Genomic DNA, 27,520 nt, shown 5'->3' with positions numbered 1-27,520 from the left:
AAGTGAAAGGCATTCCCCCTTCCCATTCCTCTTCTAGCTTTATTCCTTCCTCTATTACTGCAATTCAGTAAGCCCCTATGAAATAACTCTCTCGGGTGTTCAAATCTGGGAGCTATACAAAACATGGCACTCCAGTGAGACCATGTTGGGCAGGGTGGCAGAAGACTTTAAGATGCCCCAAGGATTCCCACCTCTCAGAATTCACACTTTGCTGTAATTCCCTCCCCCGCCCGAATTTGGGTGGGACTTGTGACTTGCTTCTAACAAGTAGAATATGACAAAGGTGACAGACACCACTTCTACAATTATATTACATAAAATTTAACTTCCATCTTGCTATCAGACTCTACTGATGCTTTGCCTTGCTGGCTTTGAAGTAAGCCACCATATGGAGTGGCCCATATAGCATGCACTGAGGGTGGCCTTGGGTTTATAGCCATAAAGAGCTAAGGCTCTCAGTCCAACTATCTTGAAAGACAGAGTGCTGCCAACTATATGAGCTTGGAAGTGGAACTCCCCAGAAGAGCCCCAGCCCTGACCAACACCTTGACCGCAATCCTGCGAGACGCTCTGAAGCAGGAGACCCAGCTAAGCCATACCCATATTCCTGACCCACAGAAACTGTGAAATAGTAAATGTGTCTTGTTTTAAGCCACAAAGTTTATAGTAACATCGTTACCTAGCAAATGATAATTACTACAAGCAGAAGACACACACAATATAACTGGAGAAGAACTCTGAGGCAACAGAAAAACAAATTTGAGATAGGAAAGTTCAGGGAATAAAAGATCACAATGGGATAAAGTGTATTTTGAAATATTTCATGAAGAGGTTAGGAGACCCACCTTGAGTCTTTTAAGAATTAAGACTGGCAGAGAGGGAGAGGGGACAATGCACAGGCAGAATGAGTATCTTGAAGAACACTACTACACCGAGAAACAGCAGGAAAGGACTGAATAGGGACAATGGGTGTAGACAATGGGAAGCCTGGAATGGCAGGTGTTGAGTGGGCTCATCTGTGATACTGTAGGCATCAACACTAAAGGAAAGGCTCCTGAGCAGGGAAATGACCATAAAAAGTGTTTGAAAGAACTTAATCCTATCACAGTATAAAGGATGGAGAAGATTAGAGATTAGAAGACCAAGAATAGATATGCTAGCACAACAGTTGTCCTTAGGTCAACAAACGTGAAGGAGAGAGGCTCATGCATAACCAAAGACCTGCAAATTAAAACTATAAAACACCATTTTTTGGTTAACCTAATTAGTAAAAAATAAAAACTAGTAATACTAGCAAAGATAAAGCAATCTCAGACATTGGTGGGAATGTAAATGGAACAGACTTTTTGGAAAGCCATATTCATCAGCAATTTTTATTAACAATCTTAAAATATTTATTAGCAATCTTAATTTTATCCTCAGACTTGGTAATTCACTTCCCAGAAAAATTTTAAGAAAATAAATTTTTTACCCATTCAACAAACATTTAATTGAATGCCTACTATATTCCAAGTACTGAGGATATAGTATTGAAAAAAACAGACCTCACCTCTGTTCTCCCAGAACTTAGAAGACACATTTAACAAATAGTCACAAAATAAATATATAATTACACATATTATAGGACACAATGAAAATGTTTTTATTTTCATTTATTTATTTATTTTCATGATAATATTTTTATTATATTATGTTATTCACCATACAGTACATCCCTGGTTTTTGATGTAAAGTTTGATGATTCATTAGTTGCGTATAACACCCAGTGCACCATGCAATACGTGTCCTCCTTACTACCCATCACCAGCCTATCCCATTCCCCCACCCCCCTCACCTCTGAAGCCCTCAGTTTGTTTCTTAGAGTCCATAGTCTCTCATGCTTCATTCCCCCTTCTGATTACCCCCCTTTCTTTATCCCTTTCTTCTCCTACCGATCTTCCTAGTTCTTATGTTCCATAGATGAGAGAAACCATATGATAATTGTCTTTGTCCACAATAGCTAAATCGTGGAAGGAGCCGAGATGCCCTTCAACAGATGACTGGATTAAGAAGATGTGGTCCATATATACAATGGAATATTACTCAGCTACCAAAAAGAATGATTTCTCAACATTTGCTGCAACATGGACGGCACTGGAGGAGATAATGCTAAGTGAAATAAGTCAAGCAGAGAAAGACAATTATCATTTATTTATTTTTTAAGTAAACTCAACAGCCAACATGGGGCTTGAACTCACAACCCCAAGATCAAGAGTCACATGTTCTGAGCCAGCTGGGTCCCCCATGAGAAAGTACTTTTAAATACTTGATTTAAATTGTGAGATCAAAAAAGACCTTTCTGGGAAATAACATTTATAGTGAGGGCTGAAGGATGAGAATTTAGACACATGAAGAATGGAAGAAATGTTTCTTTCTGAAAAAGGAAAATTGCAATACTCATGAAAACAAAGTAGAGTTAGTTGTATTCAAGATTTTAGACGATTCACTTATTAACTTATTCCACAAATATGTATGGAGGTAGGTCCCAGTGAGTATCAGGCACTAGGGACTGAGGATAAGAAATGGGACAAAGTAGTGATCAAGGTCAAGTTGAGGTAGCAACAGACAAGACAGATATAAAAAAATTCTAGAGCTACGGTAGGGCCTAGTATTCATAACGAAGATGAAGATATATCAGGAAATGAATGAAAAAGGAGGAAACGAAAGCATTTGGCAGGAAAAAGAAGAGGATGGAGTAAAGGTAACAAACACAAAGACACTATGCCTTCTTTCAAACCCAAACAGTACAGACTTACCTAAGAAAGGTATGTTCAAAATGTATTATTCATTAAAAATATATATATTCCATTCATAGATAGAAATACTTAGATGGGTCAGCATTAAAACGTTTACATGCAGAGAAGAAGTAGAGATAAAAAATAAATAAACAGGGGCCCCTGGGTGCTACAGTCAGTTGAGTGTCTGGATTTCAGCTCAGGTCATGACCTCAGGGTTGTGAGATCAAGTCCCAGGTCGGGCTCCACACTAGGTATGGAGACTGTTTAAGATTCTCTCTCACCCTCTCCCTCTCAATAAATAAACAAATAAATAAACAAACATGTATACCTAAGGTATAGCTACACTTGGGAAACTATTTCCTCTACAGCGATCCATGAATGGCTCCCAACTACACTGAGCACTCAGAGAGAAATCGCCACTTTTTTTTTAGAGTAAGAAGCAGGCTCTCTTTGCAAGAGGCCTATGTATATATGTAAATATATTTATATAATATTTATATATTATATATGTGTATAAATATACATATATATTTATATAGTGTGTGTATAGTGTATAGAACATATAGTATATAGAAAATATCTATATCAGTACATAGAAAATACAAGGATTTGAAATTAAAAATTGACCAAATGAACCTCCATAAGGTTAAGCATGAAGAGTGACATTTACACAAACCTTATGGTGACAATACGCTTGGAACCACCAGCAGATTACAAGGGGAGCCATAAACGTATGACCTCATGTGAGCAGTAGATCTGAGGGAAGAGAGCTCTTTTCCTCCTATCTCCTCAATTACCTAAATGATAACATTTTATGTTTGGCACACGTCGCCAGCATTAAAGAGTCTAAAAGTTTTTGACGGCACAGACACTACCTACTGCAACAACAACAAAAGACGTGGAATCCTGTATTATTTTTGCAACTTCTAGGCGTCTAAAATTATTTCAAAAGAAAATGTTTTAAAAAATATATATATAGGCTGTCTTGTTATCAGAAATAACACAAGGCCTAAAAGTTGTGTTAATTCTATAAAGCAAACAAAAAAGGAATAAATGAAAATCCTCCAAATTACTCTGAGTCCAATTTTCACTTCTGTCAACGGATGCACATGCTTATCAAGAGAAAAGCTCATAGTCTGTGTGTGATAATCCACTGACCAGCCAGGCTTTTGAGAAACTCATTCCAATCTCTCTAAACTTCCATGACACCTACCCCACAGCATGGTATCATATGCTTGCCAACTATGATATGCTACACAAGTATTCATTATTATTATTATTTAAAATTTTATTTACTTGAATGCATTATTCCTTCATTCAATGGGAGAATATCTCTGAGATACGATTAACCATTTGGATTTCTTTTTTCTTCGTGAAATTGTCAAATTAATCTTACACTTTCCAGGAAGTGCCCTGATTTAACAAACAGATTTATCTAATAATAAATATAGCTACTATATCCTGGAAAATGCTTCTTGAAACAACTATAGCCTAAAAATAGCTTTCACTGCTCAGCCTTTTCCTATAAAGTTCATTAACTGAATTGGGTAACCCATGACTTTAAAATTAGTTTGGTTAATTCTGAAGACCTGTTTTTATTTATTAAACTTATCTGACCAAGTGTGATGGGTCATAAATAGGCAGTGTGGACAAATATATTGACATCATACCTAAGATATGTTTGATGACATTTTCCTCACAGACATGAAAAATGAAATAATAGCTCTTATGAAGAAAAAAGGCAATTAAGTCAGGAATTTCATGAAATGCAAAAGATCAAGCTTGAGAATTCAAAACAAATTTTAAAGTCTGACAAAGAAAATGTATCTTTCATAAAATTGGAAATTGATGTGTACTGTACTTATAAATGGCATCACAAAATGTTTCGTTATACCTTTAATGTTTCAAAATCCATTATCATCCCTCTGTCTCCCATCAAGTACAATCTTAGGAAGAAAAAATAATTACGTTATTCCCTGAGTTGAAACTTCGTGTACAACCTTAAGGCTAATGGGAAAAGAGAGTATAGGAATAACCCTCTCAAATCAAGCCTTTACTCATTAAAACCTCAAGATAGTGCATTTTAACTTGGCAGCTAATTTTATTTCCTGGAAAATGTATTTACAGACCAAAACCAGGAATAATTTGAGTGGGCAGTTAAAAAAAATAAAAACACCAACAGGAGTCATAAAAAAATAAAATTCAGTAAGATATTATTTTTATAACAGTAAGAAACGCAGGATTTTCTACCCCCCTTCAAGGTTTCCATAGTGTTCATTCAGCCAACAGTCTACTCACTTCCGCTGGGTGTGGTCCATGCCACTGTTTGGTATTGCTTCCAACTTTGCATTTTTCTGCCCACAGATATTTCCATAGCTGTCGTATCCTGACACTAGTCTCGCTGCTGCACCTGTTGCTACTGAAAAGCCACAAATAAATCCCTAGAAAAAAAAAACAGAAAAAAACACACAAATAAACCAGTTCAATAGCAACAGTCACTACTTGATACGATAATGACCTTCTTTGTCTGTTGAAGGGAACAAAGAGCTATCTTTCCTTATTGCAAACACTATTCTACTGTTTTCCTGGTATTTCACAGAAGCAGCACAGAGAAGTCCACAGGGAAACACTATTTACTACCATAACAAAACAAATCTCAAGCTTTTACATCATAAGATCGTCTATGCATTTTATAATAATAGTGGCTTCTCTGTACTGAACATCTGCGCTGTGCCAGGCTCCTACTAGGTGCTTACCAGACATTATCGCTAATCCTTAGGATGGGGAAACTGAGACCCAGAGAGATTCAGTAAGTTGCCCAATGCCATAGAAGCTAGTAAAGATCAGAGCATAAAATCAAACCCAGCTTGTTTCATTCTTTACTTTTATTTGGTTGTAAAGGAGTTCTGTTAAAGGGACAACAGCAACAGATGAAAGAAAAAAACTCAAAGAGGAATAGGTGTGTGGGTTTTGAATTATTATCACGTTGGTGCATGTAACACTTCTGTTTCCTTCCTGCAATAAAGCTGTATACAAGCCAAAGAATTATGCCATGAAACACCACCATGCTTTTAATACTGCAGACTCAAGGAGAGTGAGGCGCTGGGTCTGTGTGCCACAAAGTTCACTTCATTTCATGGGAATAGGCTTCATCACAGTGACAAAGGCAAATAAACCGTAGATGCTTTGGGACTGCATCATGCCTGCTGAGTCAAGTATGTGTGTACCAAGACAAAGCAGTAACAGCCTATACTCACTGCAGAATAGTAGACGTAACAATAGGAAGTAAGGTGAATCACTACTGATAAACTGGACTGGGCGAAAAGACGGGTTAGAAAACCATGCAACGTGGTCATTAAAAGGGTGGTTTTTATTATCCTTAATGAAGTGGCCAATGAAGGGAGAGATTATCACTATTTAATGCATCCTAGCCAAGTCTCATGCTAGATCTCAGGCCCACGGCGTTCAGTCCTGTATTCACATGCACTTCCTCCAAGGAGAGTTATTTCCCTTTTAAACATACTTTCCTAAAAAGGCAAACAAACTTTTTTCTAAATAACCCCTCTAGCTTTATCTTGGAGGTAAGGAAAGTGGCAGGGCGGGGGGAGTAGACAGCGTGGCTTTAACTAATAGCAACTGCTTGAAACTACAGTTTATAAGAAAGTCCACTCCAGAGTGGAGACTATCCCTGATTTGCTACTCTCATGCCTACTGATCCTTGCCATGTTACTTTAACGCTCCGTGCCTCCATTTACTCACCTGTAAAATGGAGAGAGTGAGTGCGTAGCTCCTAAGAGTGCTGTATGGATTAAATGAAATAATCTAGTAAAGGGATAAGAATCCTACTCAACACATGGTAAGACCACAATTAATATTAGCTATTATTGTTGTTAGAAATGAGACCATGTAAAGGAAAGGTCCGTGGGTTCCGGGGTCAGATAAACCTTCACTGATCAATGGAATACTGATGACTCTATTTTCTACTTGTGCGACATCGGACAAACCTGCTTAATGCTCTGTGCTTCAGTTTTCCCGTCTATAAATTGAGGCTAAAACCACTTACCACAAAGGCTGCTGTGAGAATTACATGAAATAATGCATGTAAGTGTCTGTTTCAATAAAAATGTTAGCATCCTTCTGCCTCGAGCAGCAACTAACTGCTTGCACTAGGGTTAGGCAGAGGCCAGTCCGGACTCACGCGTTCACTCTCGCCTTTTACCCCCTCCCTCTCTCCTGATTCCTCCACGGAAAACGCAAGACAGTTCCATGTCAGGACCTCAAGGCAATAATAACACAGGAGAAAAAAACATTTAAGGCCCTGCACACATACACATGTGCAAACCAGCAGGCCATTTTAAGCATATCATTGAACCTCAAATTAGGAAATCCTACACCGAACAAAAGCTGGAAGTGGAGGCAAACATTAGAAGGTTTAATGGTTAACCTTTCCAATACAGTTCTTTAGCAAGAAGAATCAGAGAGTAACAAAGGGAACCCAGAGAGATTTGGATTTAAACCCTCACTCTACCACTTACTACCTACGTGACTTTGATCCAATTACCTACCTAGAGTGTTCCTTCCTCATCCCTCACAAAGTGCTATCATCTATTTCACAGCCTAATGATGAGGGCTAAATGAGAGAGTGCATCTCTAACCCCTCCCGGGTCTGATACGGGGCTGGTGATAAGACATGGTAGCTGTTAGTGGGAAATTTGAAGGATAAAGCCAGACTACAGAAGTTGACACCAGTAACTGGGGACTAACCAAAAACTCCTTCAGTTCTCTCCTTTAGAACAAAAATTCCTAGGGAGAAAATGAGCAATATTGTCAGTAATTGTGTCACTACACAGAAATATTCAGACCACAATTACGATCTTCTTTCACTACTAGTCTAAAATAGCAAAGGCCTTGCATAATTAAAAGGTTATGTTCTTCTTTCACTTTTTATAGAAATGTTCTTATGTCTGATAAGTACTTTGTGTTACAGATTCCTTTAAATGGTTTCTGATTCCCCTTTCTGACTATTTTTAACAGTACTGTTGGACATGTGAGTTTTTTTTTTTTTTTTAAATCATAAGCCACCTTACATCCCTCTGGGATGTAGACAGAGGATAAATTATAAACATTACATATATATGATAAAATGGGACACTGACATATTTTCGTACAGGCCATTTAAACTTCTTAGTAGCTTCCAAAGGCATTAGAGAAGGGTGGGTGAGAAGCTGCAGGGGAGAAAGGAAGGAGAAAAAGTAAGCTAATAAGATAGGAAGAAACCATGACTGTTTTCCCAGGGACTTCCCATATGGTACAAGTAATGACAATGGGGAACTAGGCCAAATATAATTACAAATACAATCGCCTTTAAAAAAAAAATTCTGAAATCCAAATGTGGGAAGCAATATAGTTTCAGATGAGAAAAAAATGTGGTACATGAAATTAAAATAGGATGAGAGAAACTTTACAGAATGCACTCAATAATTTAATGGCTCTAAGTGGGGAGAGGAAGAGGCATTCAAGAGAAGGAAATCATATTAATGAAGCAAGTGATAAGGGGGATGAGGAAAGCTTTTATATGCCTATAGTAGAGAACAATCACTGCAGAGAAAGTAAGCCTATTAATAAGGAAGAGAACCATGGCTAAAATCTTAAAAGGACTGAGTTACTGCTTGCAGAACTGCTCTTTTGAGAGAGAGAGAGAGAGGAGGAGCAGACAAATCTAATCACAAACAGGAGGTGACTCAAATCAGATCAAGGCATACACTGGTGGTGGGTCCCAAGCTGGATCTGGCAAACTAGTAAGTATCTATTGCCTAAGTGGGAGAAAGACAATTTGCTAATGAATGTACTGTGGTCATTAGTTCAACGTTAGAAGGAAGATTTGCTTAGTTTCATTCACTATTAGTCAAGAGAGAGGACACATTTGATTTCACAAGCATGTTTGAATTTCAAACCCAGAGCCCTTAACGTGCAACTTAGCAAGGCAGAAGGCCTTAATTTTTGTTTTGGGGGTGGGAAAAAAACAGGCAACAAAAATTTATGTGGCAGGTGGGAATGAAATATGAATATGGCAAAATGTTTCAAAATAAAAGGATGGGCAAAAAAAGACTTACACTTCCAGCTCTCTCCCAGGGATTAAAGAAAATAAGCCCAGACTCTTTTTTCCTCAAATACTACCTTCTTTACCTCGATACCTAATCCTATACCTCTATCCCTAAACTCAACCAAAGCTTGGAGTCAATCTCCTAATTACTAATTTGTCAAACCTTGAAGGAACATTTGGCTTCTGTCTCTCCTCTTCTTAGAACCCTGAGACATGAAAGGCTATTAGGACCCAGCAGACGGGATGAGAATGTCTGATGCAGCACTAATATTTATACAAACAAACGAAAAATTTAAAAATTTTCCCAATCTGCCAGATTTCTTTAAAGTTTAATAGGATGTATTAACTAAGAAAGAAGCAATAAGCAAAAATGACTGGAAGTCTAGAAACTGCTTCTCAATATGCATTTATCGAGCATAATCAAACACAAGATGTCATGCACAGTAAGAAAGGGTTATAAAGTTTACCCTGAAAGAACTGAAGAGTTCTCAAAAGATCAGAAAATAATGAAGTGTAAGGAAGCAAGATTAGAGAGGCTCAGTTTCATGGGCAGCTTGAACAGTGAATAAAAGAAAGAAAACACACGGACAAGGAATGCTAGGAACTGAACCCGGCTCTGCTGCAAACACTCTTTCGGATCGTGGGGAAGTCACTTTAAATTCTGACCCTCAGTTTCCTTACCTGTCCCAAGGCTTGAACTAGATTAATCTCTAAAGCCCTTTCCTCTTCCCCAATTTTATGATAGGTAGATAGATAGACAGATAGATAGGGAGTAAAATGTTTCAGACTCTACTTGCAGGAAGAAGGATAAACCCATTTGGTCCAGCATAGTGGCGAGGATACAAAAACAAGAGTGGATTAAAAGCAAATTGATTCAAACTACTTAAAAATAGTTAAAATGGCAACTTTTATATGTATTTTACCGTAATTCTAAAAGAAAAAAAAAGGGGGGGAACCCAAAGGATTTAACAGAAAGTAGGTAGGTATTTGGATCAGGTAACCTTAGGGTAATTTTTGGCATGCTGTTCTTATATTCTATGATCCTGCTGGAGCTCAGACCATCACACAGATGACTAAACACCTCAGTGAGTCTTTGGGTCTTTCACTCTGTGCTGCATGCTCAACAATAGTTAATGAGGTAGAAACACTATGCTCTGGGAACTAGACTAATGCTATAAAATAAAAAAAGGTCCTTGAAAGCGGTCTGAAGGGACAATGTATGCAATGTCATCTCCCACCCCCAGCTATAGCCCAGCTCATTCTCCAAAACTCCCAACTCTGTTTCCCACTGCTTATCTTTACCCACACCCTACCTCTCCCAAACTCATCTTCTCATTCCACATTTCCCCAAGCCACTTCCCTTTCCTGCATCTACCCTGTCTGCCTTTGTAGTATCCATTCCTTACCAGACCACACATGTAAGAGTATGGAGTGAGCAGACTCCTCGGTCTCCCCTCTCCACACTTCTGGCCATCACTCTCGCCTCCTAACGGCACCGGAGGGAATGCAAAACTTTTGCTCAGAATCTGAAATACTCACGAGACCACATTTTCCTGGCAGGTGAGGTTACTGTGTCTATGTTCTAAACAACAACTTTTCTATTGTTCCCAACTCCAGGCAACAAAGGAGGGACTACCTCTTGAGGCCTCACCTTTTAGACCTCTTCTCTTTCGGGTTCCATCCTGCCACTGTGTAACCTAGACAAGTTATCTAACATAGCCCTGTGCCTCTGTTTTCTTATCTGTAAAATGAGAATGATGTTAACAACAGCATGACTTCGTTGCATAGTTGTGGTACTTCTGGGTCACATGCAGGACAGTCCTGAGCCCTCAGTAAAGCAGCATTCAGTATCAGGGGTACGTTGTAGGGCATCACCACTGTCCATGGTGTGCACTCCTTTTAGGGCCAAGGAGTCACCACCTCTTTTCCTGCCTTTCTGTGGTAAGCTGATCTGGGCTGAGAGGGTCCAGATGGATCTCATCTCTCTTCTCACTCATACCTCTCTCTCCCTGAGACAGAATGAAGTCACACTGCCCAACACGGGAAGGACCTTCCAGCTACATGGCCCAAGCTTCATTCTACAAGTCATTTTTACCAAGGAGCTCTTTATTGGGTATATAATCAGGTGACTGTCTGGCTATTAACATAGTGCTCTGTTTATCCATCTCGTTTTTTCCTTCATTTGTACAGAAACTGTGGTTTAGAACTTACAAGCTGCAGTCAGATTTGACCTGAAAAACCCTACTTTGAACCCCTCATACAAGAACCTCTTAGTCATCCTTATTCTGCCTCTTGTCCACAACATTGATGACACTCTCCCCATTTCTTTATCATTACCTTATTTCAGGTTTTCCACATGTTACCCGGACTATTCCATTACCATCCAAAGTGGTCCCTCTCTGTAATGTGTTATAAACCATCTATAACCCTGGCTACCAGGGCCATCTTTCTAAACCCGGTCACATCATTTCTTGCTCACAACCCTTCACTGGCTGGGGCACCTGGGTGGCTCAGTTGGTTAAGTGTCTGACTCTTAATTTCCTCTCAGGTCGTGATCTCAGGGTTGTGAGATGGAGCTCCATGTCAGACTCCATGCTGGGTGTGGAGCCCCCTTAAGATTCTCTCTCCCTCTCCCTTTGCCCCTCCCCCATTCTCCCTCTTCCAAAAGAAAAAGGAAAAAAAGAAAGAAAGAAAAGAAGGAAAGAAAACGAATGAACAGAAAACTCTTCAGTGGTTTCTTGGTGCCTAAAACAGGAATTCCAACCCTGGCTGAACACTGGAAACACAGAGATTAAGTCAGAATCAGAGGAGGGACCCAGGAAAGAGTATTTTTAAAATAGCTGATTCTGATACATAATCAACTTGTCCAATATGAGAACCACTTGACTGCTACCTTAATGGAAAACAGAAATTTAGAAGTACAATGCTACATACCATTTTTCTAGAACAGAGTAAATGTATGTCCAAAAATTTCAAAATATTGATAAAAAGTTCAAATGTGAACGGTGAGCACGGAAGGCAAGCATGGAAAAGCCCTGGACGTATGGGAGGAAACAGAAGTACAAATATTTATAAAGAGGTAAACGTGTAAATAAAAAGATTTAATGGTGAAGATGGATGAAATAAGGCAAGATCTTAAAATATTTCAAAGCATAGATATCAAGGAATAAGCAAAGAACTGCAAGTAAGGACACTGAATCAGATTCGGCTTGAAGACTCAGCCATGAGATGACAGAAAGAAGCAGACACCTGGCCACTAGGTTAAAAGAGTATCCCAGTTCCTATTCTACCTTTGCCACATAGTATCAGTATTCTATTCTTACACAAGCTAATATTTAACCTTGCTACACCTTGTTTGTAAGCTGGGGAGAAAACCTATTTCATAAGGCAACTGGGAGAATTTAATGAGATAAATACATGCAAAAGCATCAAGCATAGGAAAATGCTCAACAAACGTTTGATGACTGTTTCTCTGAAAAGTACTACAGAATGAAATCCTAAAGGGAAAAAAAAATTCTAAAAACCATACAAAACAAATACACAGAAGACAAAAAAACTTTGCTCTACTGCTGTGTCCGTACGGTGGGCAACAGAACTTGGCAATTTCTCCAGTTTCCACGTGGCAAAGCGTGAGGTTAGCTCAACTCCATGAGGGTAATCCATTAAAATAAATCATTGCAAAACAAATAACACTATCCCCTCATTTAAAAAGTACACACAGTGGGTCTTAGTTGCCACGGCACAGAAATCAATATTATATTAATTACCACTGCATTAAAATGTGTCAGTAAACAAATAGCTCCTTACTCTAAGTCACTCCCAAATCAGCCTATCAACATTAATGACTGCACTTTCCCAAGCTATTTTAGCATAGAAAATCAAAAGCACCTGGAGTGGCAGGTACATGTTTTTATAAACATAATTTTGAAAGGTCAGCTGCCGTCTGTCTCGGGGATAATTCAGGGAGTAGGGAGAGGTTGTGCTAATTCTGTTAGCAAAAAAAATCTTTCCCACACTCGGCATGCACGTCGCATTTCAGGAGCTACTCCATTAAACTAAGTAGACTCTTGAACATCTTCGAAGTCCTAAGTGAGGAAATGGGTATTTTGATGTTTTCTAAATAACTTAGGTTACATGACACTGAGCTATTATCTTTAAAACGGACACTCCTCATTTCACACAATTTATTATATTTCTTTAAAGCAGGCCGCTTTCTTTTCCATAACTGGTCCCTGCCATTATGCCTACTTGTCAGGATTAGGGTGGTTCTGCGGTTTGCAAAGGCATTTGTGAGGTGTGCCACTGCAGAGGACACAGAGTAAAATCATCCTTAAAGAAGCTCTATTAAAGGTTATAGGGAAATGGGGCTTAAAAACACTCACGTATTTGTGAAAAAAGGTGGCCAGAGGTAGTGCATTTGTGTTTTGGTTGTAAAGACTAGTGCAATACCCATCTGCAGAGTCCCCCTGAGGAAGAGGAAAGGAGCTGGCAGAAGAGAGCACTGGCCTGGAAACGAGGAGAGCAGGGCTCTGTTGCCAGCTCTCCCATGAACTAAACAATGTGGCCTTGGCATGGTCATTTCCATCTCTGGGTTTGATGCCTTCCATCTGTAGAATGAGGGGGATTAAGCAGATGAGGATTTCCAAGCCCGTTCTAATTCTAGCTCTGAATATCAGCTAGCTTTAAAACCACGTTTTCACACACACCCCCTTTTTTTTCCAGCCCAGCACACCCGCAGTGACTGTAAAGAACCTGAAGCCTGTGTCAGAAATCCTGCAGGGCAGGGTGGGGATGCAATTTGAAAAAGCATACCCCTGACACTGCACCAGGTGCTCTGCTCCTTCATCCTCTACGCCCAATGGAAAATCACCAAGTCCCTGATCTCCAATGGAGAGATGCCACTCTTTACGGCCAACACAGCAGGTAGCAGGGGGCCCAGTATGGGCAGAAGCAGGGAGCAACCAGCCTCTCCTCTATGAAGAACTAAAAGATGTCAGAATTGGAAACACTGTGGACATCCTCTAGCACAAACTCTAACTGTATATAAAGGAACACCAAACCCCCCCAGGGGAACACTGGTGCAAAAATAACCATCAGGTTTGTGTTGGATACATACTCAGGACTCAAAAGGCAGAAATGTATGTCGGATAATCTGGCTTTCTTAAATGATCTAGTACAAGAGACAGAGCTCCAATGCTTTTAATTTTATCTCATGTTGGCTTAAAAAAAAAAAAATCAAGGGGTACCAAATACCAAAGAATTGTGTGGGACAAAAATAACCAGCTTCAATGGTCTCCTAGGACCTCCAGTTACAAGCAATTCAGGAGGGGTTAAATAAAAATAAATAACAAGCTCCCTCTTTAAACGGATTCCCCATCATTCCCCTGGATCATGAGTTCGCCAGGGTCTGATGATCTGTGAGAGGATCCTTACCATCCCAATGCAGAAGAGGATAAAAAGCAGCAGCCATGGTATGTCTGTACAGCTACGGTCCTCCAGCGGCTTCCATTCTCGTTTAGAGCTCTGATGGAAAACACAAAGTAAGAGAGAGGAAAGTTTTAAACTTAGTTAAAATTAGGAAGGCACAAATATACTGCTTATTCCTGGATTCTTTCTTGCCTGACACGTTTCTTACTAAACCTTTTAAGACATAACTCAAACCTGTGTCACCTTTCTGGGAAGTCTTCCCTAACTCTCAGCATTCTTCCTGGCCAGGCAGACTACTAATTCCAATGCTTTTTTGGGGGGGAGCGGTACCTCTATTACAGTATTTAGCATGCTGAATTGGAATATGTTGATCTGTGTGCCCAGAAGATCATGAGCTTCCCAAGGGAAGAGATCTCTTCTCATTTCCTGGCATCTGCCATGACACCGAGGGCTCAAGATAGGACTCAGTGTGAGCGTTTTAAAACGAATAAACAGGGGCGCCTGGATGGCTCCGTAGATTAAGGTCTGATTCTTGTTATCAGCTCAGGTTTTGATCTCAGCCTTGTGAGTTCAAGCCCCATGTTTGGCTCCATGTTGGGTATAGAGCCTGTTTACAATAAATAATAAAAGAACAAATTCTTCCAACTTCGATATTAGTGGTAGCTTTCTCTTTGTGTGTCCAGATGCTAGACTTACAAATTTAGAATGTGCTTTACATGTGTTCTCTTCTAGGAAGAAAGCTCATTAAAATGAATTCCTATTTGGAGGTAGCTTCTTTTATATCTGATAAGATTCAGGAAGGAAAAACTAAATTAAAACATTTTTATAGACTGATCCGGGTAACTCCTAAACTACCATCCACGGATCTTTATTCTGTTTCTAAAGCTTAAAGAGTTTCTAGATCAAACAGAGATTCCCTAACTAAAGAACTAGAAGCATTCTAAAAGTGAATTTGCAAAGTGTTGATTGGAATCCTGATTGCATTTTTCTTTCTTATAGCAAACAGTCCTAGGTTTTCAAGTCATCTGACAAATTCCTTCTAACCAGAATGTAAATAAAAGAACATCCCTAAACTTTCTAATGAACAAAAATCCCAGAGCCTCACAACCTCTGCTGGAAACAATAAACAGAGAAGGGAGAGAGATGAGGAGCGTCTTGGAAACCTGTGGGAAAAGTTCCTGTAAGAAGGCCATGGCCTCCAATGGCTTCCACAACAAGAGCAGGAAGCCCTCTGGGAAGGCTTATCTGTAGGAAAGGGCACACAAGCAGAAGGCAGCTGGAGATATTTGGAGCGCTCTAGTATAATTAGTATTTAGAGTGCAGGAGTGTGGAACTGGTTCTCAGGTTTGCTTATTAGTTTTCCCTCTCTTAAAAAAAAAAAAGTTTTTAGCTATGTACCCTTTGATAACCTGATGAAAGGTACGCATTCTTGTCTTGGGAGGTATGCATCTATTTGCATAATTTTCATAAAACCTTGGGGAATTCAGACCCCAGGTTAGGAAACTCAACTTTAAAAATACCTGCCTATCAACACTGAGGGCAGAGAGTCTCAGCTACAATCCTTCTTCCTGACCCCTCCCGTGCTAACCAGACAAATGCTTTTTCCTTGTTTAGTGCCTTACTCTGCTCGGTGGTTCAACAAAAAAAACCCCGCCACCCTTGATAGCTTGCTCCCAGACACCCACACAAGAAAACAAAAGAGCAGTAGTGAATCATGGGGAAAAACCTTACCCCAAGACTCTAACTAGCATTAAAAACCAAGAGTGAGTAGGCAGTTTTTTCCAGAGGAATGTAACACTATGGAAAATGGATAACGGGCTCTGTTCTCTCCCTGGTTCTGTCATTAGCTAGCTACATTGACTTTAGATAAATTGCTTCATCTCTCTGGGTGGCAGGAAGGAGTTAGATTGGATCTCTTAGGTTCTTTCCAACTCTAAAAATCTGTGATCAGAAAGACAGTTTTGTGAAATATTTTTATTATGACCAAAAAAAAAAAAGCAACAAAAATAATTTGACATTATTCCTTATATTATTCAAGTAGGAATGCCTGTATTATGGTCTGTGTTTGGAAGACAGTTGCTCACAGTATGAATAAAGAATGTTTCCTTGTATTAAATAATTTCAATCTTGAGTAATACCCATTACAGTAAAATTACTTACAAACACAGAATTTGGACACCTCTTTGAAATTAATTATATTTACTCTAAGGTAATTTCCAGGGTAATAGCTCCTTTAAAATGCTATATTTGTTTATTTTAAACAGCTGGGGATGGTGGGGGGAGGCTCGGACTGACTGAGCAGTTTATCTACAACTATTGTCTTGGTAGTTTTACCTTAGACCAACATTATATTTTTAATGCTTAGATTTTCACCTGTAACATAAAGGAAGTGGGATTTCACTCTTGACCAGAAACACACAAAGACTCAACATCTCAACAATTCAATTCAACTTGCTGCGGGCCACTTCTAACCAAATATATAAAAAACCTCTCACTGCGGATGAGAAGTGGAAGAACGGTCGGGGTTACATATGAAGAACAGTGATGAAGTACAAATTAGAACAGAAGAATACAAAGCAGGGGGTGGTCACCGTCACTCAGATAATGAAGGACTTGTCAGAGGAGTGGCAGGTTACTTCTCGGGGCTGTTCTGAGGATCCTGTCACATAATAAACACTAATTCTTGCTTATTATTCTTACTCATAAACACTGACTTTCAGTTAACCCTCTCCCTACTGTTAAAATAACCTTTTTACCAGATGGACCTTTCCAACTAAAAGAAATAAAAAGAACATTAAACTTGCCTTTCCCTTCTATTTACTGAAATTTGACTTAACAGTGGCATATTTTCATTTTAGCTACTATTCTTAATGCTATCAGTCATTGATCACTATTAACTAGGCACTATACCCAAAGCTTTACATACTTGATGTCTTCTTTACACACTACATCTTCAAAACAGCTGACGTAGGTATCCTTATTTCACAGATAAAAAGCAAAAACAAACAAACAAAAATAATTTAAAAACCCTCAAGCTCAAAAGTGAAATAATCGGCCCAAGATTTTACAGCTGTGCAATCAGAATTTGAATCCAAGTCGGTGACTACAAAGACAAATCCAGTGAGAATATCATTCATTTGTACCAGTCAGTAAGGAGCAAAAAACTCCATTAGTTTTTCCTCACAACACAAAATTTGGAAGCCAATCCAATTATTTAAAATCCTATATGCACAGAGAAAGAGAGTGAGATGTTTTATGAGCCATGACATTTCTCAAGCGAGTCAAGAAACCCAACAGTTGAAAAATTTTAATGATTCTTTAACAGATTTAACCAAGTGGCAACTGGATTTAATGCTGTCTGTTTCTTCCAATTAAAATCCACATAGACCCAGCAAAAGTAAAATCAAGCACTTTTTAAATGTGATTTTTATCGCTTTCTCAAATTCTACATGAGATTAATACAGGTTGTCAGTAAATGTTAGGTCTCTTCTCCTTCACAGAATGTTACAATTTAGGAATTAAATAGGATCAAAGTAATCATACCATCCAAGCCTTGAGTGACAGTGAATGAGACCAAGGGAAGAGAGGGGTTGGGACTAGCCCAATGGATCACATTTGATCCTCAAAACAATTCTGTTAGTCATTATTACATATTCCTGACTTTTCTAATTTGTAAAAGAGAAAACCAAGGTTCAGAGAAAATAAGCGGAAAATCTATTTCTGAGACCTCAACCCCAAGCAGAGAGATGGACACTATAAGAGTTAAGGGAATGCTAAAAATAAAAAACATGGTAACAAGATGAAGAATGCCTTTATCAGCCTCATCAATAGACTAAACACAGTCCAGGAAAGAATCAATAAACTCAAGGATAGGTCAATAGAAATTACTGACAGTGAAACACAAAGAAAAAAAGAGTGAAAAATCAAAAACCCATAGCAGAGCATCAAAGAACTATAGGACAATATCAAATGGTCTAGCATATGTGTAATTGGAATCCTAGAAGAAGAATGAATGGGGCAGAGAAAATGTTAGAAGAAATAACGACTGAGAATTTTCCAAAAATTATGACAAAAGAAATTTATAACAAAATTAGCACAGCTATATTTACTAAATTTATAACAAAAGAAATCAAAACACAGATCCAAGAAGCTCAAAGAATCCCAAGCAGGATAAATCCAGCACACACACATGCATGCATACACACACATACACACCCTACACATATTATATTCAAACTGTTGGAAACCAAAAATACAGATCATCTCAGCGGCAGTGGAGGGGGGCAGGACACAAAGATTAAGCAACCTTCTTGTCAGAAACTATGCAAGGCAAAAAACCATGCAATGACATCTTTAAATTACTGAAAAAATTTTTTAAAACAACCAACACACTAGGGGCGCCTGGGTGGCTCAGTCGGTTAAGCACCTGTTTTCAGCTCAGCTCATAATCTCGGGGTCCTGGGATGGAGCCCTATGCTCCCTCTTCCTCTGCCCCTCGCCCACCTCGCTCATGCTCTCTCTCAAATAAATAAAATCTTTTAAAAAAAAAAAAAACAGAAACAACCAACACTGTTAACTAAGAATCCTATACCCCCCCAAAAAAGTGCTTCTCAGAAATACTTTTTCAAACAATATCAAAGAATTTATTAGCAGCAACCTCAACAACAAAAACCGTTTTTAAAAATTCTTCAGAAAGAATAAAATACCAAATTTCAATGTACACAAAGAAACAAAGATTTCCAAAAATGGGTAAAATTAAAGTTTGAGATTTTCCATAATAAAGTTTTTTATTATTTATCTGAGAGAGAGAGAGAGAGAACACAAGCGAGGGGAGGGACAGACGGAAAGGAAGGCAAGTAGACTCCCCGCTGAGCAGGAAGCCAGACTCAGGGCTCAATCCCAGGACCCTGAGATCATGACCTGAGCCAAAGTCAAGAGTCAGTTGCTCAAACGACTGAGCTACCCAGGCACCCCAAAGTTTTTTTTTAATTTAAAAGGGTGTGAATATATGTATACAACAACATTCACATTATACGGTCTTTTTACTTATACAAAGTTAATAATCTAGAAGGCAGAATTATAATTTTTAATACTAGTACTAGACCATAAAAAACACTTCTAAGTCAGACCACAACCGACCTCTACTTCATGGGATTTTTAAGAAGATTTATTTATTTTAGAGAGAGAGTGTGCACGTACGAGTGGGAGAATCTCAAGCAGACTGCACTGAGCACGGAGCAGGATGCAGGGCTTGATCTTGTGACCCTCAGATCATGACTTGACCTAAAACCAAGAGTCCGACACTTAACCGACTGATCCACCCCGACTCCCCTGACCTCTACTTCATGTTTATGCTTTATTATATTCATATCCTTAAAGTTAGGGAAGAACAATGTTTAATATCTTCACATTCCTTCCTACATTTTGCACATCATAGATGAAAAGGAAGGAAGGGTTGGAGGGAGGAAAGCTTCCACTGTATCTCTTACAGAAGTTTTAGACTCCACGTTCACTATAAGCCCTAACACCTAAACCCAAGGCCTTCTGGTGAATTTAATATGCTATAATAAGGATGTGTATTTTTTAGGAACTAAACCTGTAACAAGTTATGACCTAAATTTCCATGTTATTTCTAATGAAAATACGGTTGTTGAGTAAATGTATTACAGATAACAATAACACACAAATGAAACCTGATAACCAGCTAGGTCAAACCAGGTATCACTGGAGAGCATCAGCAGTAATAGGGCACACAGGTTGGGCCAAGCATAAGAAGAAGTCTGGCAGATGTGAATCTAGTTCACCAAAGTAGGCAGGGCAGGAAGGATCAGGAAGAAATGATAAGATCAGAGAGGCAATACCAACAATCCAGAATTGAGACAAGCAGGTCTCAAACACGGAGTCAAGGGGGGTCCAAAATCCAGGAAGTCACAAGACACCCAGGTGATATCTAACAGTAACCACTGAATGCTTCCAGCCTTTTAGTACGCTATGCTTACTCTCTGTATGACTTTTCCTAAAGTACGAAGCTTCCCAAAATATTCTTACACAATCTAATAACAGTATTACCTAATGCTATGAACCTTTCCTTGACATGCCAGACTTGCGCAGACATGGTTTGAAAATAATGAAAAATGTGCTACAAAAAAAGAGCACAATTACACTAAGAAGTTACTCGATTTTCAGACAATACTCTTAGGCATTCTGTTGATTCTTCAGATCGATACTGAGCGCTGCACAATGGACCTGAGATTCAAAGCCAAGTCATATAGCCCCTGCCCTCACTGAGCTCCAGTTTAATAACAGAAAGACAAATTAGCTACTATGGTATCATCGAGCGATGCCAAAACAGAGACGTGTAAAAAGTAATGCAGGAATAAAGATGCGGAACCATTGAGTAAACATTTGTGAGATCTGTTGAAATTACCTCGCAAATTCTGAAGCAAACACTGAAAAATGATCCTTTGGTGTCTAAAATAGAATGTGTTTTGTGCCCAAAACATACTGAAAATTCTCTCTTGCTATGGTGGGGAAATATTGACTGCCAAATAAGAATTATTCCACTCAGAAATGTTTAGTCGTAAACAAACAGAACATTACATTGGTTTAAAAATACAAAAATCAGCCATTTCTTTACTTTGTATCCATTAAGAGTTCTTTATACTGAAGAATCTAGGGCTGCTCCAGTTAGGGAGGGGCCTTTCAGTCTTTTCAGACTGAAAAGTGGTTTTCCCTTCTTTTCTGGCACAATTAGTGCAGCACTGTATTTACTAAGCTGCTAGAATATTTTCATGTCAATGTCACTGGTGAGACTTCTAAGTACTATGTGGCCGCGTACATCTACAATTGCTTCAGCTTGGAATTTCTGCAGCACTGACCACAAGCTCCCTTGTCATTTCCCCTGAGTAAGCCAGAGGACTGTATTCTCCTACATTCAAAACACGAAGGGTCAACCTAGGAGGCTGCTGTTAACCCTGCAAAGAAAGGACAAGCCAGCATCAGTTCCAGCACCGTGAGGGTCAGGAGTTCACGGCTATAGTTGCCCAATACTTCTGTGTTTCGATCAGGAGGTAGAGCGCAGGCATTCCTTATTAATAATCAGGTATGGAGGCTCAGAAATTTAAGCAGAACCAAGATTATCCTTATAAGGTCATCGACACATGCCTACACTGCTACAGGCCAGCAATGACAGTTCAGTTGGTAGGTCAGGAATTACAGTAACCTGAAGCCTCCATCTCATGAGACACACCATGTGAGCCTAGATTTCTGCAGCTCGGATCCATCCTTTCCATCCACGCTGCCTTTCCCAGATTCCAGTGAAAAGCCGACTGTGCATGTGAAGGCCAAAGCAAGCTGAGATGTGGCCTCTCATACAGGACAGATTCCCAGAATGTCTCCATGGGGTGTGTTTGCTAATTTGTTGAATAATCAAATCCCCCCTCCCCAGTGTTGCTGGATAAACAGACCACCTCCAAAATTGGCTTCATAGTTCCAATGGCTCTGCTACAGTTTCCAATGGCTGTTCCTTGACACGTCCAGAAAGCCTTTAAGGTAGTCATTGATTGCATCTCCAAGGTGACTGCTACTAGATATCTGTGTGATTTAAGTTACACATGTGGCAAACATTGGGCTCTCTGTGAGGACTTTATTTTGTTCGTGCCAGTCTGTTTTACACAAAAATCTCCAGTATAAAAGACAAATAGTCATACACTCCAAATCTTCAACGCTCCCTCCAAGGACATACTGCTTCATTAAATTCCCCAATACGCTTTTATTTGCACAGAGTAGTAACAAAAGAATAAAAGAGCTGATGTGTATCATTTTTGCCACAATTTTCAATAGAGTGAGCAGACCTGATGAAGTTGGGCAGCAATAAAACATGGAGGCTTTCAGCCTTCTGTTCATAGCACCTGCAAATAAAATCCTATAATAGGATTTTGAAAGACATTGCCTGCCCTTTGGGAAAGCTCTCTCAAGGATTTGGAGTGCATAACTACTTACAGTTACCATAAGTAATCCGTTTCATTTGCTAAGCCTGGTGATGGCAATTTATATTTGAAAGGTAAAAATAAAAGCATGATTTTGACAGGCAGTTAAAGGTAATAAGATACATTGAGTGGAAAGATAGAGGCATCTGTGTCCAACCGCTTTCCTTAGTTCATGAACTTTATGCTAAATCACAAACATTCATCCGTTGAAGAAAAAAGGGGGAAATGGCAACTAGAGCCGCTTTGTAAGTTATTTAGTTACACAGTGATAGAAAGATGGGGCGTGATCTCGCTTTTGTCTTCACCCTTCCTCCAACTGCCCTAAAAATGAGTAAATAAATAACTGTGGGCCTGCTACAAAGCTGTTCCATCAGACCCCTCCGTGACTGTCTTTCTTTGCACATGAGCACATGATAATTAGTGGGCAGAGGCCAACACCATCCTGCTCTACAACATAGCTCACAGCATCTTTTACCGCCACCATCAATGGAACATGATCAAAATTATACAGACAAGCCTTGTCTGCGATTCTCAAACAGGATTTCTAACTGGTCTTTCTTCTGAATCAGTGGTGAGCAATGTTTTTAACTTCAAATAACTATTTTTTTTAAAGTATACCGTTTTTATGGTCTTCATTTTTCCCCCCATGACATCCTACAAGTGTCAGAACTTCTTTGGTACTTGATGATACCAAGGACAGACGAGTAAGACCAAAGCTCTACTTTGCACCACCTCCCTGCTACAGGACAGCCAATTTCCAGACTGCTAATAGATTTACTGAGTTTCCCTGCTATACTAGAAACATTTACTAAAGCAGGAGTTCATAGGTACTCAGCATAGGATTCTAACTCACATCTGGCTTCCTTTCCATGACACAGTAAGAACTGACGTATGAGGTCTATACTGACTAAGGAGAAGGAATATGAAGATTACCCTGACTATAACACAGTTAATGGGTGGGTGGAATTGAGTTAATTTATGTCTTAAGTCAGAACTAGAGAGGTGCCTGGGTGGCTCATTCGGTTGAGCATCTGCCTGCGGCTCAGGTCATGATTCTGAGGTCCTGGGACTGAGCCCTGCGTCAGGCTCCCAGCTCAGCAAGGAGTCTGCTTCTCCCTCTGCGCCACCCCCTGCTCATGCTCTCTCTCTCTCAATAAATAAATAAAATCTTTAAAATAAAAACAGAAATAAAAAATCAGAATTAGATATTGTCTTTGCCAATGAAGAGGTTTTTAGGTTCACAGCAAACATGCACAGAAGCAAATATATGTTCAACTCTGTGGCAGTGCCTAAAACTCTTAAGTGGCCAAATCCCTATAATAGTTTTAAAATTTTTGGAACTCTCAAAATATGGATTAGATTCCCTTCCTTTGTGCTCCTATAACCCAATATGTATATACCACCATTACAGTAATTACCATTTCACATTATGATTATTTGCTTCCCCAATAGATTACAAACTTCATGAGGGTAAGGATAAAAGGTCTTTTTTTTTTTCCCAGTAAATCAGGGATCAGCAGTGTTTACAGCTGGTACTCAAAATTCTTCAAGTGAAAGCCTATTCCACATAAAACAATGTGTATAGGGGCGTCTGGGTGGCTCAGGTCATGGTCCTGGAGTCCTGGGATAGAGCCCCCAGTTTGGTTCACTGCTCAGCAGGGAGTCTGCTTCTCCCTCTCCCTCTGCTCCTCCCTGCAGCTCATGCTCTCTCACTTGCTTTCAAATAATAAAAAAATCTTAAAAAAAAATGTGTACAGAATCTTCCTATAACAACCGAACACATAATGACCATTCTTCCCACCTTACCGCCTACTTAGGGTCAAGGACTTGTTGGTTTTACTCACTGCTATATCCTCAGTAGATGAACAGTGTCTGGCACACAGCAGGCTCTCTAAATTTCTTTAATGAGTGAATGAACAAGGCTAGGTCCCTTACCACTCAAGTGACATAATGTTCGAGCAAACATCCTTACTATCTCTCCTGCACGAGATCATGCCCCTAAAAAGCCTTCTACTGCATCGTGGGCTGGGTCTTTTTCCAAGAGATATTATATAGTACGGTATTCCCCAAAGAAGTTTATTAATAAGTCTACAAGAAAAATAAATTCCAGATTTAAACAAGTTCCAGAAGTGCTAACCCAATCTATTCTTTCAAGTAGGATTTGTTTGAGACCTTACTGTGAGACTCTTAAAAACTTATGTGGTCATGGGAGACACGAATACAGACACTGCCAACCTCTCTAACAATACATTTCTGGAAACCAGAGCATAAGGGTTCATGCCCCCACCGAAAAATGGTTTCAGAAGAAAAGGCAGATAGCGCTAGTTAAGACTTTGCTGAAACTGAAAGCCATTTAAACTGGTTAGATGCTTTTGGAAACTAATTTGGCAATACATTTCAAAAACCCAAGGAAATAATCTAAAACATTAAAGTAGCTGCACATAAAATGTTCAATACAGTGCTATTATGAAAAAAGAATTAGAAAATTTAACTAACAGAAAATAGTTCAATGTGAGAATGGAATACTAAGCAATTATAAAAATACTTATGAAGAGTTTGCATTGTAACATGTAAAAATTATAATGATAAAAAGTTGTATTTAAAAACACAGTATGAAGTTATATCTATGCTCTGGCTCTGCAACTTGTAAAATAGTAAATGAAAATGTACAAGCACTGGAAGGAGATAATGCAATTTTTAAATTTTTTGACTTATGATACATTTTCCTCACTTTGATTTCCATAATGCTATTTAATTATGGAAGAAATAACACAAAAAAGTAACACTAGCTCCCCTTTCTCCGGATTATTTTCTACTTTCTCAGTATAATAGCAGCTATAAACAGACACAGTATCAAAAGCACCAGAAAACGTTCATGTCATTCTACCTGACACTTACTGACAGGAGATAGAACACTTTAAACATCACTGGAAAGCTATATGCAGAGAATCAGCGAGGCAGGAGCAAGGTTTCTCCTGAAGAAAGCAGGAGAAGTGGCAACATCAGACAGATAATAAATACACTAGCAAACATAAGAGAGGTAATACATGGGTATGGTAAGAGGAAGCAACATAAAGCTGGGTTCGAATCCTAGCTCCTCTTTTAAATAGAAGTATGATCAGCTGACCTGATTTCTCCACTTGTAAGGTAACGGGGACTCTCCCCATACCATGGGCTGTGGTTTTCGGGGCTAAATGATTTTAAGTAAAGCTCCAAGTTAGGACCAGGCCCTAAACCATCATTAATGCCCTTTCACAACTGGCAAAGGGGAAAATCTTCCCTGTGACACATCTTAAAAATTGAATTCTCACCAATACTCATTTCAAGCATGTAAAAATTGCTCCCATGTTGCATACATTCTAAAACATGTGCCTGAAAAAATGAAAAATTAGTTGTAAAGTAAATAAAATCAGGAGAAATTAATGAGTGCACAGTGGTAGAGATAATCATGGTCAATGTAAGAAACAAATTAATAGGAACCTTCAAATGGCAATGGCAACAAGAGCAATTGAAATGCCTTCCTATCTCTTAAATTTTTTAAGAAATATGAAGAAAACTTCAATTCTAAAACCCAGAGTCAACCAAATTACAAAAATCCGCTCAGGGCGGAGTCTGTCCCTCTCCCTCCTAGCCTGGGGGGGGGGGCGCGCTCTCTCTAAATAAATAAATAAATAAATAAATAAATAAATAAAATCTCAAGGAAAAAAAGATTACCAAAATAATGTTTTATTATCAAGTACTTTAGTGACTGTGTGTCACTACATACAGATTATAGCTTTTTTTTTTTTTTTTTTTTTTTGACAGAGAGACAGCGAGAGACGGAACACAAGCAGGGGGAGTGTGACAGGGAGAAGCAGGCTTCCTGCGGAGCAGAGAGCCCGATGCGGGACTCGATCCCAGGACCCTGGGGTCATGACCTGAGCCAAAGGCAGACGCTTAACAGCTGGGTCACCCAAGCACCCCAGATTATAGCTTTTATTATTCAGCATATTCCATGTGCCACTTTACAGATATTAATCTATTTGATTTTCACATCAAGCCTATGAGGTTGGTACTATTATTATTCCCATTTTACTGATGACAAAACTGAGGCAAAGAGGGGGTAAGTAACTTGCCCAAATCACACAGCCAGTAAGTTCTAAAACAGCAGGGATATGAAGCAGGTAGTTGAGCTCAATGGCTCAGGACCGCTCTGCTCTTCTGTGTTGACAGTGGTTAACGTCCTGTGTGGATATTGTAGACGGATGTATGTGGAAGAGAACAGGGTAAACAGAACAATGAGAAGCATAAGAATTACAGCAAAATTACTGTGGTACATTCGTAGCTTACTTTATCTAAACTGATTTTTTGCATGGTTAACATTTTTCTTACAGGAAAATTATAGGCCATAATGAAGAATAACATGTTATTAACATATTTTGTATTTTGAGTTCAAAGATAACTTCCAAATGTCCAAATATTGCTGTTGATATTTGGAGTAAACACCTGCAGTGACGTCTAACAGGTAGAAACAACTGTTGTTTCCTCCTAGCCTTCTGTAACTTCTATCATATTCTGTATAACATCGTTTGGAATTCAGAAAGAAAAATAATACTGACGTGCTACTTTGCTAATAAGAAATCACATACAGGGGCGCCTGGCTGGCTTAGTCAGTAGAGCATGTGACTCTTGGATCTCAAGGTCATCAGTTCAAGCACCACATTGGGAATAAAGCTTACTTTAAAAAAAAAAAAAAAAAGAAAAGAAATCACATACAAATGCCCATCAACTGATGACTGGATAAATGCAATGTGGTATATCCATAGCATTGAATATAAATTTTGGAATAAAAAGGAGTGAAGCAGTGATACATACTACAACATGGATGAACTCTGAAAACATTAAAGTGAAAAAAGCCTGACACAAAAGGCCACATGTTATATAATTCCATTTATATAAAACATCCAGAATGGGCAAATCTATAGAGACAGAAGGTATTACAGCTTGCCTAGTACTGGATGGGAGTTAGGGGAAATGGGAAATGACTGCTCGTGGGTTTCTTTGGAGGATGATAAAAACGTTCTAAAATTGATTGTAGTGATGGTTACACGACTCTAAATATACTAAAAACTACCGAACAGTAAATTTTAGATGGGTGAATTGTATGGTTTAAGAATGAAATCTCAGGGCACCTGTGTGGCTCAGTCCGTTAAGTGTCTGACTCTTGATTTCGGCTTATGTCATGA

At 39.0% G+C, this 27,520-nt stretch overlaps 1 protein-coding gene across 2 annotated transcripts in view; it reads right to left on the bottom strand.

Annotated features, from left to right (window-relative positions):
* The window catches only part of SLC44A1 (solute carrier family 44 member 1), a 139,490-nt gene that overhangs the window by 79,146 nt on the left and 32,824 nt on the right, over positions 1–27,520 (bottom strand). For both annotated transcript variants that reach the window (XM_034664219.1, XM_034664218.1), the window contains exons 2-3: positions 14,314–14,403; positions 5,076–5,218 (exon numbers count right to left, since the gene is read on the bottom strand). In XM_034664219.1, the coding sequence (XP_034520110.1) occupies positions 5,076–5,218; positions 14,314–14,403 (233 nt within the window). The remainder of the gene's footprint in view (positions 1–5,075; positions 5,219–14,313; positions 14,404–27,520) is intronic.

Source organism: Ailuropoda melanoleuca, chromosome 7, assembly GCF_002007445.2.
Source record: "Ailuropoda melanoleuca isolate Jingjing chromosome 7, ASM200744v2, whole genome shotgun sequence".
NCBI classification, from domain to species: domain Eukaryota; kingdom Metazoa; phylum Chordata; class Mammalia; order Carnivora; family Ursidae; genus Ailuropoda; species Ailuropoda melanoleuca.
This window is presented reverse-complemented; position numbering and strand designations above follow the sequence as displayed.